At 40.8% G+C, this 14,207-nt stretch overlaps 1 protein-coding gene across 2 annotated transcripts in view; it reads right to left on the minus strand.

Annotated features, from left to right (window-relative positions):
* Positions 1–242: 242 nt before the first annotated feature.
* The window catches only part of CMTM8 (CKLF like MARVEL transmembrane domain containing 8), a 69,405-nt gene continuing 55,440 nt past the window's right edge, over positions 243–14,207 (minus strand). For both annotated transcript variants that reach the window (XM_064506131.1, XM_064506133.1), the window contains 4 exons: positions 6,619–6,792; positions 3,846–3,944; positions 2,975–3,056; positions 243–2,621 (listed from right to left, as the gene is read on the minus strand). In XM_064506131.1, coding sequence (XP_064362201.1) covers positions 2,608–2,621; positions 2,975–3,056; positions 3,846–3,944; positions 6,619–6,792 — 369 coding nt within the window. In that variant the 3' untranslated portion in view covers positions 243–2,607. The remainder of the gene's footprint in view (positions 2,622–2,974; positions 3,057–3,845; positions 3,945–6,618; positions 6,793–14,207) is intronic.

Genomic DNA, 14,207 nt, shown 5'->3' on the forward strand with positions numbered 1-14,207 from the left:
ACGAACCCCAAACTCCACCTGTATTGGCTTAAAGAAAATACTACACTCACCTCGGGGCTGAAGAGGATGGATAACTTTTGGGTCACATAGTCAGAGACCAGCACATTCACACACACAGGGGAAGGGGAACACAGTTTTTTTCTGTGGCTCCTATCTCTTTTGTCCTCCAGTTGAAGGATATATTACCCCACACACACACTGCTGTAGTACAGGAAGAAAAAAAAATGAGCAAGACAACAATCTTATTCTCAAAGCAGTTACATCATCCAAATAGCAAACATAGTTTATTTTTAAGAAATGCCTGGAATTCCATATTTGACAAAGTCACAGACAGATGGAGCTTTCAGAACGAGACTGATACTAAAGAAAACTCAAAACACTTTTGCCAGTGTAACTACATGAGTGAGGTGCTACAGTCCGTATCGGACAGAGCTGTCATTCAAATACCCCTTGGTAAAGCTCATGATACCAGCAAAATTGTGCTTTTCCTGGTAGACATGTTTCACAAGGAGGACTTGGGGGAAGTGAGGAACCTATGCCAACAGAAATGTCACTTTTCCAGCCTGAAAACATCCTGCATTAAGAGCTTCTGGTGGGTCTTAAGGACCCAGCACTGTCATAATAGCAAGAGCTGCAGATGTGCCTTAGCCCTGTATCTTTGGCACAAAACCAAAAGGGGACCTTGTAGCTTACTTCTCTTGATCCACTATTTACAAGTGCATTTGCATCAAAACATATTCTTTGGGTGATTGCAGAGTGTCATCCAGGAATTCTTTGGTTGCTGGACTGCATGACATTCCCCTAAGGGTTTTCTTCCCACATGGTGGCAAATGGCAGAGTGAAGTGAGAGGTTGAAAAAGTGCTGGGGGGGAGGGGCGAGTGACGATTCCAGCACAGAATGGGAACAGCCTTTTCTTCACCAAAGCTCAGCCTCCAGCTTAAATCCTTAGCAGATGCTTCTCCCCACAGAAACCCCAGCTCAGAGGGCTCAGTAGCATGCAAGCTGTGTGCAGCAGAACACTTGTTTTGCACATGGTTGGCAAGATCAGGGAAAGCTTGTGAAGGTGCCTAATATCTATCTGAACGCTTCTCTCAAGAGGTGAAGGAGATACCAAGAGAAACATAGCATTTCTGCTTCCTCTGGGGGATTAGAAGAATGAAAAGAAGAGGCTGTATCCCTAAATATCTAGCATGCTGATCCAGTTTTCTATAAGAGGATCATTAAATGGTTGACCAGTATTTATGCACAGTTTCAGACAAATAGAAAAATGTACAGCAGACCAGAAAATGCTGCTTACCTCCGCAGTGGATCTAGTAGCCTGCATAAATCTTATTTTTTGCAGAAACCTGCTGCACTGTCATGGCCAGACAGAATAGACTGACTTAGTACTAAAAATTTTACTTCACAGCTAGATACAAAAAGGAACTGCACTAAGGAGAGGCCTGCGCTTCCCTTTTTCCCTTCAAAGAGTTTCCAGTTCACCAGAAATGGATTGCAAAAGGACAGAGAGAGGCAGCTGCTAAGAAGCTAGCAGAATTGTCTCAGCCTCAAAGTGACATAGAAACAGCAGAGCAACATTGCAACAATATCAAGTTGGATTAAACTGAACTGTTCTGGCCTGTTCAGGTTCTGAAATTGCCGAGGAGTGTCTCTGAAAACATGGATCCCAGCAGAGACAGAGGAAGGGACAAACTCCATGTAAGACAGAGAAAGAAGCACACTGTTCTACTCACAAGGGACTCTCCATAAGCACTGTCAGACTCCAAAAAGAATAATTTCTAGGAATTTTACAGAAATTTCCTGCAGAACAGGTCTTACAAACATCCATTTTACCAATGAGTATTTGTGAAAAGGAAAGAAAAAGAGCCCATAAACCATTACACAAAAATTCTTGGATATGTATTTTCCTGTATTTGGCAGAGAAAAGTTTTTAAGAATAATCTTTGATTGTTACTAAATGATAAAAATTCATGAAGAAAAAACTGCTTTCATCACATATAAATCCTACTGTACTGCTGCGTCTAGAAGGGAGCATCTGCAGTGATTTATCCAAGTTGCAGTTCATAATCTTTGATGCTGGCTGAGCTGATGTTAAAATAATCCATGGTTGTGATAGGAAGAGGTAACAAAGACTTGGGTTAACTTATCCAGGCACAAACTGGTTTGTCACAGTTCCTTTGTTAAAGGAATCATCCTTTGAAGTTAAGAACCAGGTAGGAATTTGCAGGATTTCCCTTCTGGTACACAGATGGAGGAAATCAGAAGTAATTTTTCCATCCCTCTGGAAAGAGAACTGGACAGCTCTCCAAATGAGTTTTAAATGCACTTATTGCAAATAGCTGGATATGACCACACCCCAGCTTGTGAGGCAGAAGTAGTCCTTCTCTATAAAGCTCAGTTCTCCATTATAAACTTCGGGGGAACAATGGGGGGGCAACAAACCTTTGGTTCCCAACATTGTTTTGTATAGGCATTCAAGTAGATCTTCAAAAGCTACCAGTTGTTCAGGCTAGTAACAAAACACCCATGCTCTCTCCTCAGTGGTGGATTCTCCTCTTTGGTATCCTATTTAGTAAGGCACAGACGTCTTGCTGAGATGAAAAGAGTCATACAGCTGCATCTTTGAAAAGGAAGCCAGTGTCACTTGGGTTGCCACAAACAAATTCATCTACTAGATTAAAGAACACAGAGGAAACCTTCTCTTGGCTGGGGCTGGGGGAGGGAGAAGAGAGGGCAATGATACATTCACCGCTTACTAGAAGCAAGTTATTTTGCTCCATTTGTTAGCTATTAACAGCTGCCAGTAGTTGTGATACATCTGCGTTGACTGACAGTACAGAATTATTGCTTTGTGAGTAACTTTTAGTAACGAGGAACAGAATGTTAATAAATCCTTCCAGATAGACACTGCCAGAGGAAAATATAAATATTCATTTAGGGAAGCACTTCGCAGGTACTAAGCATAATACTTACCTGTTGACTGAGTGATGCATGAAACTTTGTAGGATGACCATATGCTTAAAACACAAAGGATCGTAGCTAGGAATCCAAAAGTCTGTGTAAAAAAACCAAAAACAAAAACAAAAAAACCCCACAGATATTATACAGAATGTTAGATTATGCATATTCCATGAATGTATGGAGTCTCTTGTATATCAAAATACATATTTTCTGATGTAATCAGATTAAAAACTGATTTTTTTCCATTCTCCCAATATGTTAAAATAAAAAAATGTTTCTGTAGTATAATAGCAGCTTATGTCTTGTCAAAACAATGAGTGAAAGATAGACTGAGAATCACATAAAAGGAGGAAATAAAAATGGATAGTTGCATAAAGCTTCACCTTCTATACTTCTCAGTAGGACTCTAGCACAAGAAAAACACTTTTCCTAACACCTCCCATTCCTGTTCTTTTGGCAAGCCCCATTCAAACTGCAAAGGTCAGTGTAGGCTGTGCCTAGACTGATTTGCAGCTCCTGAAAATCCAGTCTTTGGAGAGTCCAACACAACTTTGACACAGAAGGCATGCACACATTTACTTCTAAGCTAGCAAGAGCTAAGATGCTTCTGAAGGGATAGGAGGACTCATCACACACAAGATTATTATGGGAAATATTTTAGGACCTCTCCAGTGATATCAGTTCTTTGACTGAAGAGTCACACAGTTTTGTTGGCATTATGTTACAGAACATGCACTGAAATGAGTTAGAAGGTAGTTCACCCACTAAGACACAAGCAAGGCAAGTCTCTAAGAAAATAAAATGACAAGCAATAGATTTATAATGCCCTATTTAATATATATTTCAATTTAAAAAAGAAGTCAAGGCTAAAACACAGTCTTACCGCTCCAGCCACGAGTCCAGTCAAATTGTAGCTCTTGGATGCTGCTACAATTGATGCAATGAGAAGCAGAATTGTACCAATTAGATAATGAAGAAACTCCTACAAAAACAAGAGTAGCCTGCTTTAGAAGGAAAGCTTATCAGGAAAGCATTTCAATATTCATCAGAATCAAAACAACTTGGCAGAGGTCACTCAGAAACACAGAGGAAAAAACATCACTCAGAAGAAAAAAGTACAACTGTAAAACAAACAAAGAGAAAAAAAGATTTGTGAGTGAGTTCTGTACTATACATGACTTTCTGTTTGAAAGGGAGGGCCAATCTTCAGGTCCACTGATTTCGCTGGAATTACGTCTGCTTACTGGGTATGGACCCAATCCTTTCAATCCAACATGGCACATCATTGAGGGTGAAAGTTTTATGTTTACATAAGAGGAAAACCAAATGCCTCTACTTCTGATAATCTTAGAAAGCAAGCAGTGAATCTACTGTTGGATTTACTAACACCTTACTTCAACCAAGACAGGAAAGAATCACAAAAGACATAATTCCACAAACACTCATAATCAATATCAAAGTTTCAGGAAATCTGCCTCAAGTCAGGTAAGTGTGCCTACAGGCCACTTATGTAGCAAAGCACAATGCCACAGGTTATTCAGATGAGAGTGCTGAGGCACAGTATTCAACCTCTTCTCTAGCCTGAGAAGTATTGGTCTAGGAGTCAATTCGGTCTCATTATAAGCAGGAGTTATCTGTGGATTAGGATTTCGAATCCCCACAAAGCTTAGAGCAAACAATACTGCTGTTTCATTCCACAAAATGAGCATGGGTTGTTCCCTTTGTGTGATGGGGTGCAGAGGAGGGATGTCTGCTTACTGCATTTGCCTTGCACTAGGAGCATGAGCAAAACAAATGCCAGGGGTAAGAGAGAGGAGAGATTCCTTCTTAAATCAAAGGAAAGGGAATATAGTCTCAAAAGGAAATTGCTGAAGGAAATTCCAGAAGGGAAATGGTCTATTGTACCATATCGTAGCTTCCTTCTGCTAGCTCAGGTGTTAAACAGCTGAAGAGGATCCTTGCCATAAGGTATGTTCTCAGATCGCAACTTGCTTTTCTCTTTTGTAACCTTGTTAGAATAAACTTTTAGTATTTCCATAAGGAGGCTCTCTAGCTAGTCCACAATGTAACAGGCAAACTAGGTATGCCATTGTCTCCCTAGAGACACCAAATAAAGCAGTGTACACAGGCCACTACTTTTGAGGAACCCAAGGAATGGGCCAAGGTGCAGAAGAACTGACAAAGCCTAAATTATGTGGAGGAGCCACCCCTGGCAGAATCAGGACAGTGCCACTCTGGAGAAATACTTCCCAGCTTGAGAAGGATGTCAGCTCTGAGCAACCTCTTGAACAACCGCAATTTTACTGGCTGCAAATCACACCTCCAATTGCAAGGTAGAGATCCTGCCAGGGAGCTCAGCCAAACACTAGTCATAGTTTTACAGTCTCCTACAGGACTTCCTAGTCTGGTCTAAAGACACCTAAATATTCGACTGAAAAGGAGGTTGGTCATAAAAGAAGAGTAATACACAATCACGCCCCTTAAACGTGTCTGAAGTTGAGCAGCCACAAACTCTAGTGCCTTAAACACACTAGTGACTCTAGAACATTTGATGAACAAACACACATCAAAAACCAAAAGCGTTTCAGCAGCATATGCAGAGATCAAAATGGCATGTTAGTCCTGTTACAGCAATGCACACTTTAAATGTAGTTTCCGTTAAAAGCTATCCAATCAGTTCTTGAATTTAAGAATTCCCTCTACATCTCTCTAGTTGGCTTTCCCCAACCCTTTAATCTCCTATCTGTGGGACTAACACACCACTATGCATAAAAGACATATGTTCTAATAGGCTGTTAAAATCTGTGATCCCACATAAACATGAAGGACTCTTCTGTCAGCTGACCTGACCCAAAATTACTGACAAAGTTCAGGTTTCATTTTCTGTGCAGCATGTTAGCTCTCTGCAAGGATATGGGAGGTTGATGTGCTGGGGAAATGGAGGAATGAGGCAGGAACATCCTTCAGGATAACCTAGAAGTGGAGAGGCTACGGCAATAAGGCCTATTTCTTACTATTGTTTAAGTTACCAATGACCATACCCAAAAAGGGTCACATTTGACTTAACACATGTAGACTTTATTTTGGGACAGGACGTAGTACATGAAATCTAATCTAATGATTGGGAACTCCAACAACCACTTAGCTGCTGTAATTCACCCCATTACTCTGGGCTTTGACCTGTTCAATCACCACACCTGAGAAAGCACTACTAGGCTAATCCAAAAGGATTTTACATCCCCTCCACAAAGTGAAGAAGCACTCAAGCATAGCTTTCAAAAGGAGCACGTGTTTAAGCACTTTTCTGAGTTAGGGCCCATCTGCTGAAGGCTTGATTATCAGTGGCCTCTTTTCAGTTGTCTCAGAGTAACACTATTGCCTTCCCTGGCGTAAATCTGGATTTGTATCTATGTAAGGGAGAGCAGGATCAGACTCACATCATCCACATACTTAATATTACAGCACCTGCTGAACTGAATACCAACAACAAAAGCAACCAAAGGATTTGTATGCAAGGCAAAAAAAAAAAAAAAAAAAAAAAAAAAAAAAGTGAAAGAGAGCAAATCAGTGTGTGACAGCATTAAAAAAATGGACTAAGTAATCTTGAGATCAACCCACAAGAGATGCAAGAAACCCAGTCCATCTAACTGACTTACCGCAAGTGGCCAGCTAATGCAAGTGAGCATCCTGTAGATTCTGAAAATGTGGACAATGTAGAAGAACAAAATCATAACCAAGTCGCACATAGTGACGATCTGAAAGTAGGTGTATGCACTGTAGTCAGTCCACTGAGAATTATTTACACTGATGAATCCAACTAGCAGTGAGATCTGAAAGATAAAATGCACATTAAAAATGTTTAGAATGGTGCTCAGTGGAGATTTTAAACACAACAAAATGGCATTTAGAAACTGAAGACAAACAGGTTTAAAGCAAATTGGATGGTCCCAATAAAAGGGAGGACAAAGCAAGAAGTATGATAATTTTAGAAGACTGCCCTTCAATGCACTAAAATAACCATGAAGGGAGGGGAGTGAGGAAAAAGCCAGCTGCTAGAAGGAAAGCAGCAGTCTCAGATAACCTGAATTCCAACCTGAAGAAGTCTCTACGTATAATAAAAGAGATCTCAAACAGAGAAAAGCCATTAAAAATCTGGTGTTGCATCAGTGATCTAAATCCTACAGACTCTCAGCCGGATATGGATTGCTCAATGCAGTCAAAAATCACTGAACACTGTAAAAACGAAGGGGCCTGCAAATGCATGTGCCTTTACTTCCATTCAGTGAGATTTCTCACCTGCAAATTTGGAGGATCTGACTGCAACTGAGCTAACAATGTCACCCTTCCTTTTCTACCGCCTACAGAAGGACAGACTATAAGGTGGTATCATGGGAAAGAATATAAACATTTGATGAACTGATTAATTCATCCCAGCCCTTGCCACAATAGTTGTAAAGCTTTAATAGGTTAACAGTGTCACGTGGAGTCGTGATGCGTTATTGCACAACTTCTGTCAGCAGTAGGCTTGCAAAGGACCAAAGCTCTTCTTTTTTCTTTTCAATCTAAGGCTACTTGTTTATTTTACTGATCTTCCTGCTTTTACGAACCTGGCTAGCCTGTGTGATAAAAATAAATCTGGCCAGGATATACCCAAACATTTTCTTATTAGAGATTTCAGCAACGTGTGCTTTTGGCCTCTGCCATTTTTAGCTCATCCAAAGTCAGCCAGGAGCAGTAATGATTCACACTTCAAGTGTTTATCCAAGATATTCAAAAACTTTCTGAGGAAGCCTGCACTTTAAGACTGCACCTTCCTTTCTTGCACATACATCTAACCAACTGCATTCATTATCATAATAATTCAAGCAAGATTAAAGGAAAAAAAAACCCAAACAGCATAGCTTAGGTTCTCACCTGTCATAGTTTTGAGCGAATTTTACCTGCTAAGTTCCACGTGGACAGACAAAACATAAACACCAAACCTCTATGCACACAAGGACCATCACGATACACTGCCATCTTGGCCAAACTCCATCTGAGCAGCTGCAATGTTGTGACAATGAACCACCTCAAAAAGGTGTCTCCAAAGAAAAAAGTCAGTGCTCTGGGATCCTCTTACACTCCAAGTGGCTAAATTATTGTTAGATCTGGCCGAGCGCCGCTATTTTTACCACGGTAGTCAAAGTAGTTGATATTAGCATTGTAAGTGATGCTTAGCCCAAGCCAGCGACAGGTCTCTGTTGTAAATGTAAGCTTACTCCTCCTCCCACCTTTGAAACAGAGGTATGGTAGAGAAGATAGGACTCTGACATGCAGGGCTAGGTCACACTCAGTACTTCTCAAGAATGGAGGCTACATGTGCCTTTAAAAATGCATTAAATTGCTCTGTTCCTGTCTCCCCAAATGAAAAGAGCTATATTCCTGCCCTCTGGTTTATAAGTGTAACACCTTTAGCAGCATCCTGCATGTTTGCTGCTTCTGCCTGTATTGTGCCTGTTCTCTGGCTCTCAGTCCAGGGCTCACAGCCTAGCCTCTGGGCAATCCTAAATGTAAGAAATCTCACATCTTGTACATGGCAGAGCTTGCTGAGATGCTAGATTTCTTAAAAGACAAGAAAGCAACACTCTCCACAATTCAGAATTTAAACACTTCCAGCCCAGTTCTTCAAATGTGAGATCATTTTAATGAAGTTTTATCTAAGCTATGCCTAACATTAAGTGTTTCGCAGGACATGGCCTTGTCTTCTCCTTCCCATCCTGATCCCACTCCCTGTCATGTACTGGCTCCTGCACTCATCTGAGCTGAGCCATCTTAGCATACTAAGACAGCAGAAAATCAAACTACTGAAAGAGCAAATAGCTTTCTCCTGACTCAGGCACTCCCCCAGGGCAGGTGAGCAAGGCAATGCAAGGGAGAAGGGAGGATTTCAGTACCAGGGAGAGGAGAGGACTGAGCCAGCGGGATAACAGCGGCCAGTAACCAGACTGGCTCAGGCTGCCGCAGACTGTCCATCTCGATTTCTTGAATCCTAACATTAGTCAAGCACAGAAATATCCAAGCGAGCTGTAGAATAACCTGTGCAGTAAGAGGGAGAACAGCAGGGCATTTACCCAATAATCTAGGAGAACACCTGAAGTCATAAGTGCCAATATTTTCATGAGAAACACTGATGAAATTTAATTCTACAGTAAGACTCAACAAAGACTCACAGCAAACTTTGAATCTTTTTCTTGGATAAAGATAGGATAAGGGCAACACCTCTCTAACCATCAAAGGCTAAAAGGGGTCTCCCTTATTCAGGTGCCTTCACAGTAACCAGTTCTCAGTTTCAGCTGCACTGTACAAATCAAAAATGAAGAGCTAATTTACAGAATTGTTAAATCTGCCTATTGGCTCACTTGAATTGTTGACTCTGTCAACTTTTTTACTGTGTACAGAAGATAAGAAGGCCTGGCACCTTGAAGTACAACCACCATCCAAATAATAAGAAACACTAGTAAAAAAAAAATTACTTAGTTTAATTATTATTTTACCAGATCCAGTCCTTTAACTTCATGAAAGCATAAAAGTATTGTTTTCTGTTTGGCAGAAGGTATACAAATTTTAGAACAAACAGAAAGAAAAATGTGAGAAATCCAAGGATAAGATCAGAAAATTCATCTGAGGTGCTATAATCCTTAGAACTAAGAAGATACAATGTACAAGTCAGTGAAGAATCTGCTACAGCTCCTAAGAACAGTAGAAACTTGAATTTGAGCAAGCACGCTTTCCGTTCTAGGTGCACTTCCCAATTAAAACAATTTGAAAAATAGCAAAGATTCTCCTTTCTTTGATTTCAGATGTGCCTCAGCATTCCCCATAGGTAGGAAGAAATCACTGCATGGTAACTGATATCTCTTTCGAAACCTGTCTTTTTTAGCACAAATTTCACATGAGAAGAGATTTATATGCAGTTTCTAAAGAGAGTTCTTTGATCAGAGGCACATAATGTCATTTCACAGGACAGACACAAAGGGGACCAAACCAACAGCTTTACATAAAGCTATACCTTGTTTGCCACAATATATTGCCTGTATGGCTAGCAGGTACAGTCAGAGTTTAAAACTCACCCTTTGAAAAAGAACATTAGCAAAAGTAGGATATGGAACCCCTTCCAAAGTAATGCCACAGAGTATTATTTTTTCTTTAAATGTGGCAAATAGCAAAGTTGCTTCATCAGATATCAGTTTATCATGACATAGCAGGTAATGAGTATATCTTATTCTTTTCTGTAACTTCTGTTTCCAGAGAACTTGATATTGAGTGATAAATCATTAATATTTAACAGTCTGGGATACAATTCACCATACACTTCAGAAGTCAGTTTGTGGTACAGATGTATGGATGCATATAGAGAAAGAAATGAATGGCAAAAAAGTAATAAAATGATCAAATGTTATGATTGTTCTTTATGCATCTGTGCTCAGGGGAGCAGGTTAATAGATGTAGAAATAAAAACTAGAGTCACAAAAATTCAGGGCACTGACATTTCCACTTCAGTATAGTATTTCGCAAACTGTGAGAGCAGCAGACTTGTGACCCATACTCAGCAAGGCAGTCAAACCAGAAGTACAGGTCAAATGATGGTCATTCTCATTAGAAGATTTCAGTGTGCTCCATCAAATGTAACCTTCAGGCTTCAGAGCTGCATTACACAAGGTGTAGGGGAGACACTATAAGACACTACTGCTTAAATGCCTTCTGATTTCTGAAGCAACACAGAGAAAATATGCATCAACCAACTCCAGGGAGGGTTTTTTTGGTTTAAATAAAGCTCCATGTTTACTTTGTTTTACAGAAGTTGGTTGAATTAAACTAAACCACTAGTTGATTTTCGATTGGACCAGATATTTTAAGTAAGTCATGAGGAGTGGTTAGAAATGCTGGGATATTTCAGTAACTATATCCCAGTGAAGCCAACATGAGCTGAAGGCAGGCAACAACTGCGAGGAGGCACTCAGCACCTTAACAAACAGATCAGACTCTGGAAGAAAGATGACAGAAGTCCACATTCTCTTGTTTATTTTGTGCTGGAAACAAGGTAAACATCTCCTCTACAACATGCCTGTGGCAAATGATGGCTCTTCAATAGCACTGACATAAGCTCCTAAGCCTAAACTCCACTGTGGTTTGAGCTGAGCAGAGCCCTACCAAAACTCAAATGCAATTTTCCCTTTGCTGATGCATTCTTCCTTTGAAAGCCAACCCATGGTCCCTAAAAAACGGGTGAACAAGCAGAGATCTTTGAAGCTCCTCATATGTTAATGGGAAGTGGGACCCAGGCTGGGAGATCTCACACCTCACAACAAAGGGAGGGCCAGAGATCATGCTGCTGTTGCTGTCTTTAAGTGACCTCTCTTGAGGGCAAGGCTGAAGATCCTGCTGCCGTGGTTTCTCCCCTGTGCTCTGACACCACTCACTAAATGCAACAGGCACAGACCAGGCCAATGAGTCACACCTAAGGCTGGCAGATGAGAGAGGGACTGCAGCAGTGTCCCAGCCATGTGGGGAATGTGAGGTGTGATCCAGCTAAGTGTCTCATGCTCACAGCAAGAGATGACACCGATCTGTTAAGAATGGCATGCTCTCATTTTGTACCTCGCAGGCTGGAGAGGAGAGGGAGGAACTGGACAAGAGCAATAAATTCTCCTTCCTTGCACTTCAGAACGCTACTTGGAGCGTTCCCTGAAATGCTTTGTAAAAGATCCATTTTGTTTTCCTCCCAGTTTCCTCCTGTTCATGTCAAGAAATGAGCATCTGAAGTCTGCTGTTCCACTGCATTAAAAAAAAAAAAAAAGGAAGATCTCTACCAACACTTTAAGCCAGTTTTTCTTCCACTGTGGGAAAATTCAACATCATCTAAAAGAAAGGAAAGGAATCATGCCTTTAAATATTACAAGGAGATTATATACAGGAGGAAGATCCACCTTCCAGTTATTCCCAGGGCCAATACACACTGGAGAAAAGGCCCTTGGTGTTAGGCCCAGATGCCGCTGAATGCCTGGACTCGGACGGTTTGAATTCCACCTACCTCCCTGCACTTGCTCTTGGCTGACTGTAGTCCAGCAGAAGCAATGACAGAAAAAGCTGGGCTCTAAACACCTGAGCTTCCCAGGACTGGATATGATGCTGGGACCCAGAGCAGCCCAGCAACACAGCCCTCAGCATCTCTGCTGGCTAGATTCCCACCCGCAGGAATCTGCAGTTCCTGTGGGTGCTCAGGACTGCTGCCAGCCCTGCCGCCAGTCACACTGGCCAAAGGAAAACTGCACCAGAGTTATCCACATCTCAAGAGCAATGGGCCTGCATCCTCCACACTATGACAAAAAAACTACATGTGCTGGAGCACACCAGCAAAGATGGAAGAACCTGGGCCAATGCAGCAAGTTTAAAGCAGGCTTACTACAGAATCACCTGCTCTAATGTGGCCAGGCCAGAGTGCACCCTCACCAGTCAAGAGATTACAGGTATTACTTTCCTCCCTAGTGCCCTGAGGATAAAGAAGGAACCATAGCATAAGGAGGACTTGTCACGTTGCCCTCCCTGTCCCCATATGCTGGCTGGCACCTTATCTGACCACAGAACAATTTTATAACCCAAGAATAAATCTGTGCAAGTACTTCACATGATCTCTTTCTACTGTCCTGCTTTAATGGATGTAATAAATAAAGCTCTGGTTTTATTACTGATATTAATTCTTTTGTAATATTTGGAAAGAACTAAATTTTCTTCAGACACAGCTACCTGCAGAAATATAAATCCAGAATGATCCCCAATATCAACAATATCCTGCTCTAAAGGAAAGCCTAATGTTCTGAGCGCTAGAGACACACTTTCATGCACAATGACAGACCAAGGCAAGAACTGAGTAGCAGTGGCTCTTGTGTTCTGACTCCAGTTTTATAACCATTTTATTATCTGAACTTCAGTAATTCACGCAATTTCTCTGCTTCAGCTCCCCCATCCACCAAATGACGGCTAATAAATACTTCTTATGCATTGTGTCAAAGATTTTTACCTTTAAAACACTTCAGATGTGTAAAATGAGGCAAAAATTTTGAGCATTGCTAATAAACCTCTGGGTCAAGATGACTATTTTTCTTTATAGTGTGAATGAGAATAGATGCCCACCAAAAAAAAACCCTATACCACAGATGTAACAAATAAGCAAGGGTGAAAATATTTACGAAAAAATCTTAAAACATCCAAGGAGAGAGCCACAGAACAAGTAAGACAGTAGGAAAAGAAGGTTGTTTTCCTGCAGGTTGCTTTTGGGTTGATTTGTTGCCACTGCACCATACAAGATAAACAGAAGTGAGAATCCCAGCTCACTGTAAGATGGTAAATGATATCTATTGCCACCAATCAGTTATTTACTTACAGTAGACTTTGATATCATGTGTTGCAGAAAAAAACAAAAGACATCCTCAGTAAACTCCTGTTTTCTAACTGGAAGCAAAACATTTAATGCTAAGGCCACTGTTCATCTTATTGACCATTCCCGACTGTCCTTTACTGAACATTATCACTGGCCTGCATCCAGCTGTTCTTTCACAATTCTATTAATGACTATGGAGTAAGGGTTATCCTTTACCTCTGTGTCTGTAAAACACCCAGTACAGTGGTGACCTGCTCCCTGTCTGGGACTCCTAGCTGCTTCCATAGTATTAATAATAATAATAATAATAATCTTCATCTCAGAAGGGAATTGAATGTGGTTTTTACAAATCACGAGATCATATCCTGAACTGAAAGGCTGAAACTGCTACTTCATTCCCATCACTGTGTAACTTTTACCTATGGATAATATTTCTTTTTCTATACAGAAAGCAAGATGTGAAGTGCCAGCTAAACTGGAGGAAGGAAACTACCTAAATAAGAAGCAAAACTGCCTTGAGGTGCCCAGTTCTAGAGAAACACTGTAATTCTTATCTCTAAGAGTTGGCACACTACTCTGACACATACATTATCTTGTATAATCCACTCAGCACTGCATTATCTTTTCATTTAATTATTTTGCTATGGGACTTACAACAGCATTCTTGCTTTTCTTAGAATATTTTCTCTTCTTTCCTGACTGTAGTCCCTTCTTTTTCTGCTTTATTTTCCCAGAAAAGATTGTATTGTGTCTTAGCTCCTGTCTCCAATGTTTCTTTTCCTTTTTTATGCTATTCATTATTCCTTTTTTTCTTTCCCTACTTTATAC

Source organism: Dromaius novaehollandiae, chromosome 2 (assembly GCF_036370855.1).
Source record: "Dromaius novaehollandiae isolate bDroNov1 chromosome 2, bDroNov1.hap1, whole genome shotgun sequence".
Taxonomy (NCBI): domain Eukaryota; kingdom Metazoa; phylum Chordata; class Aves; order Casuariiformes; family Dromaiidae; genus Dromaius; species Dromaius novaehollandiae.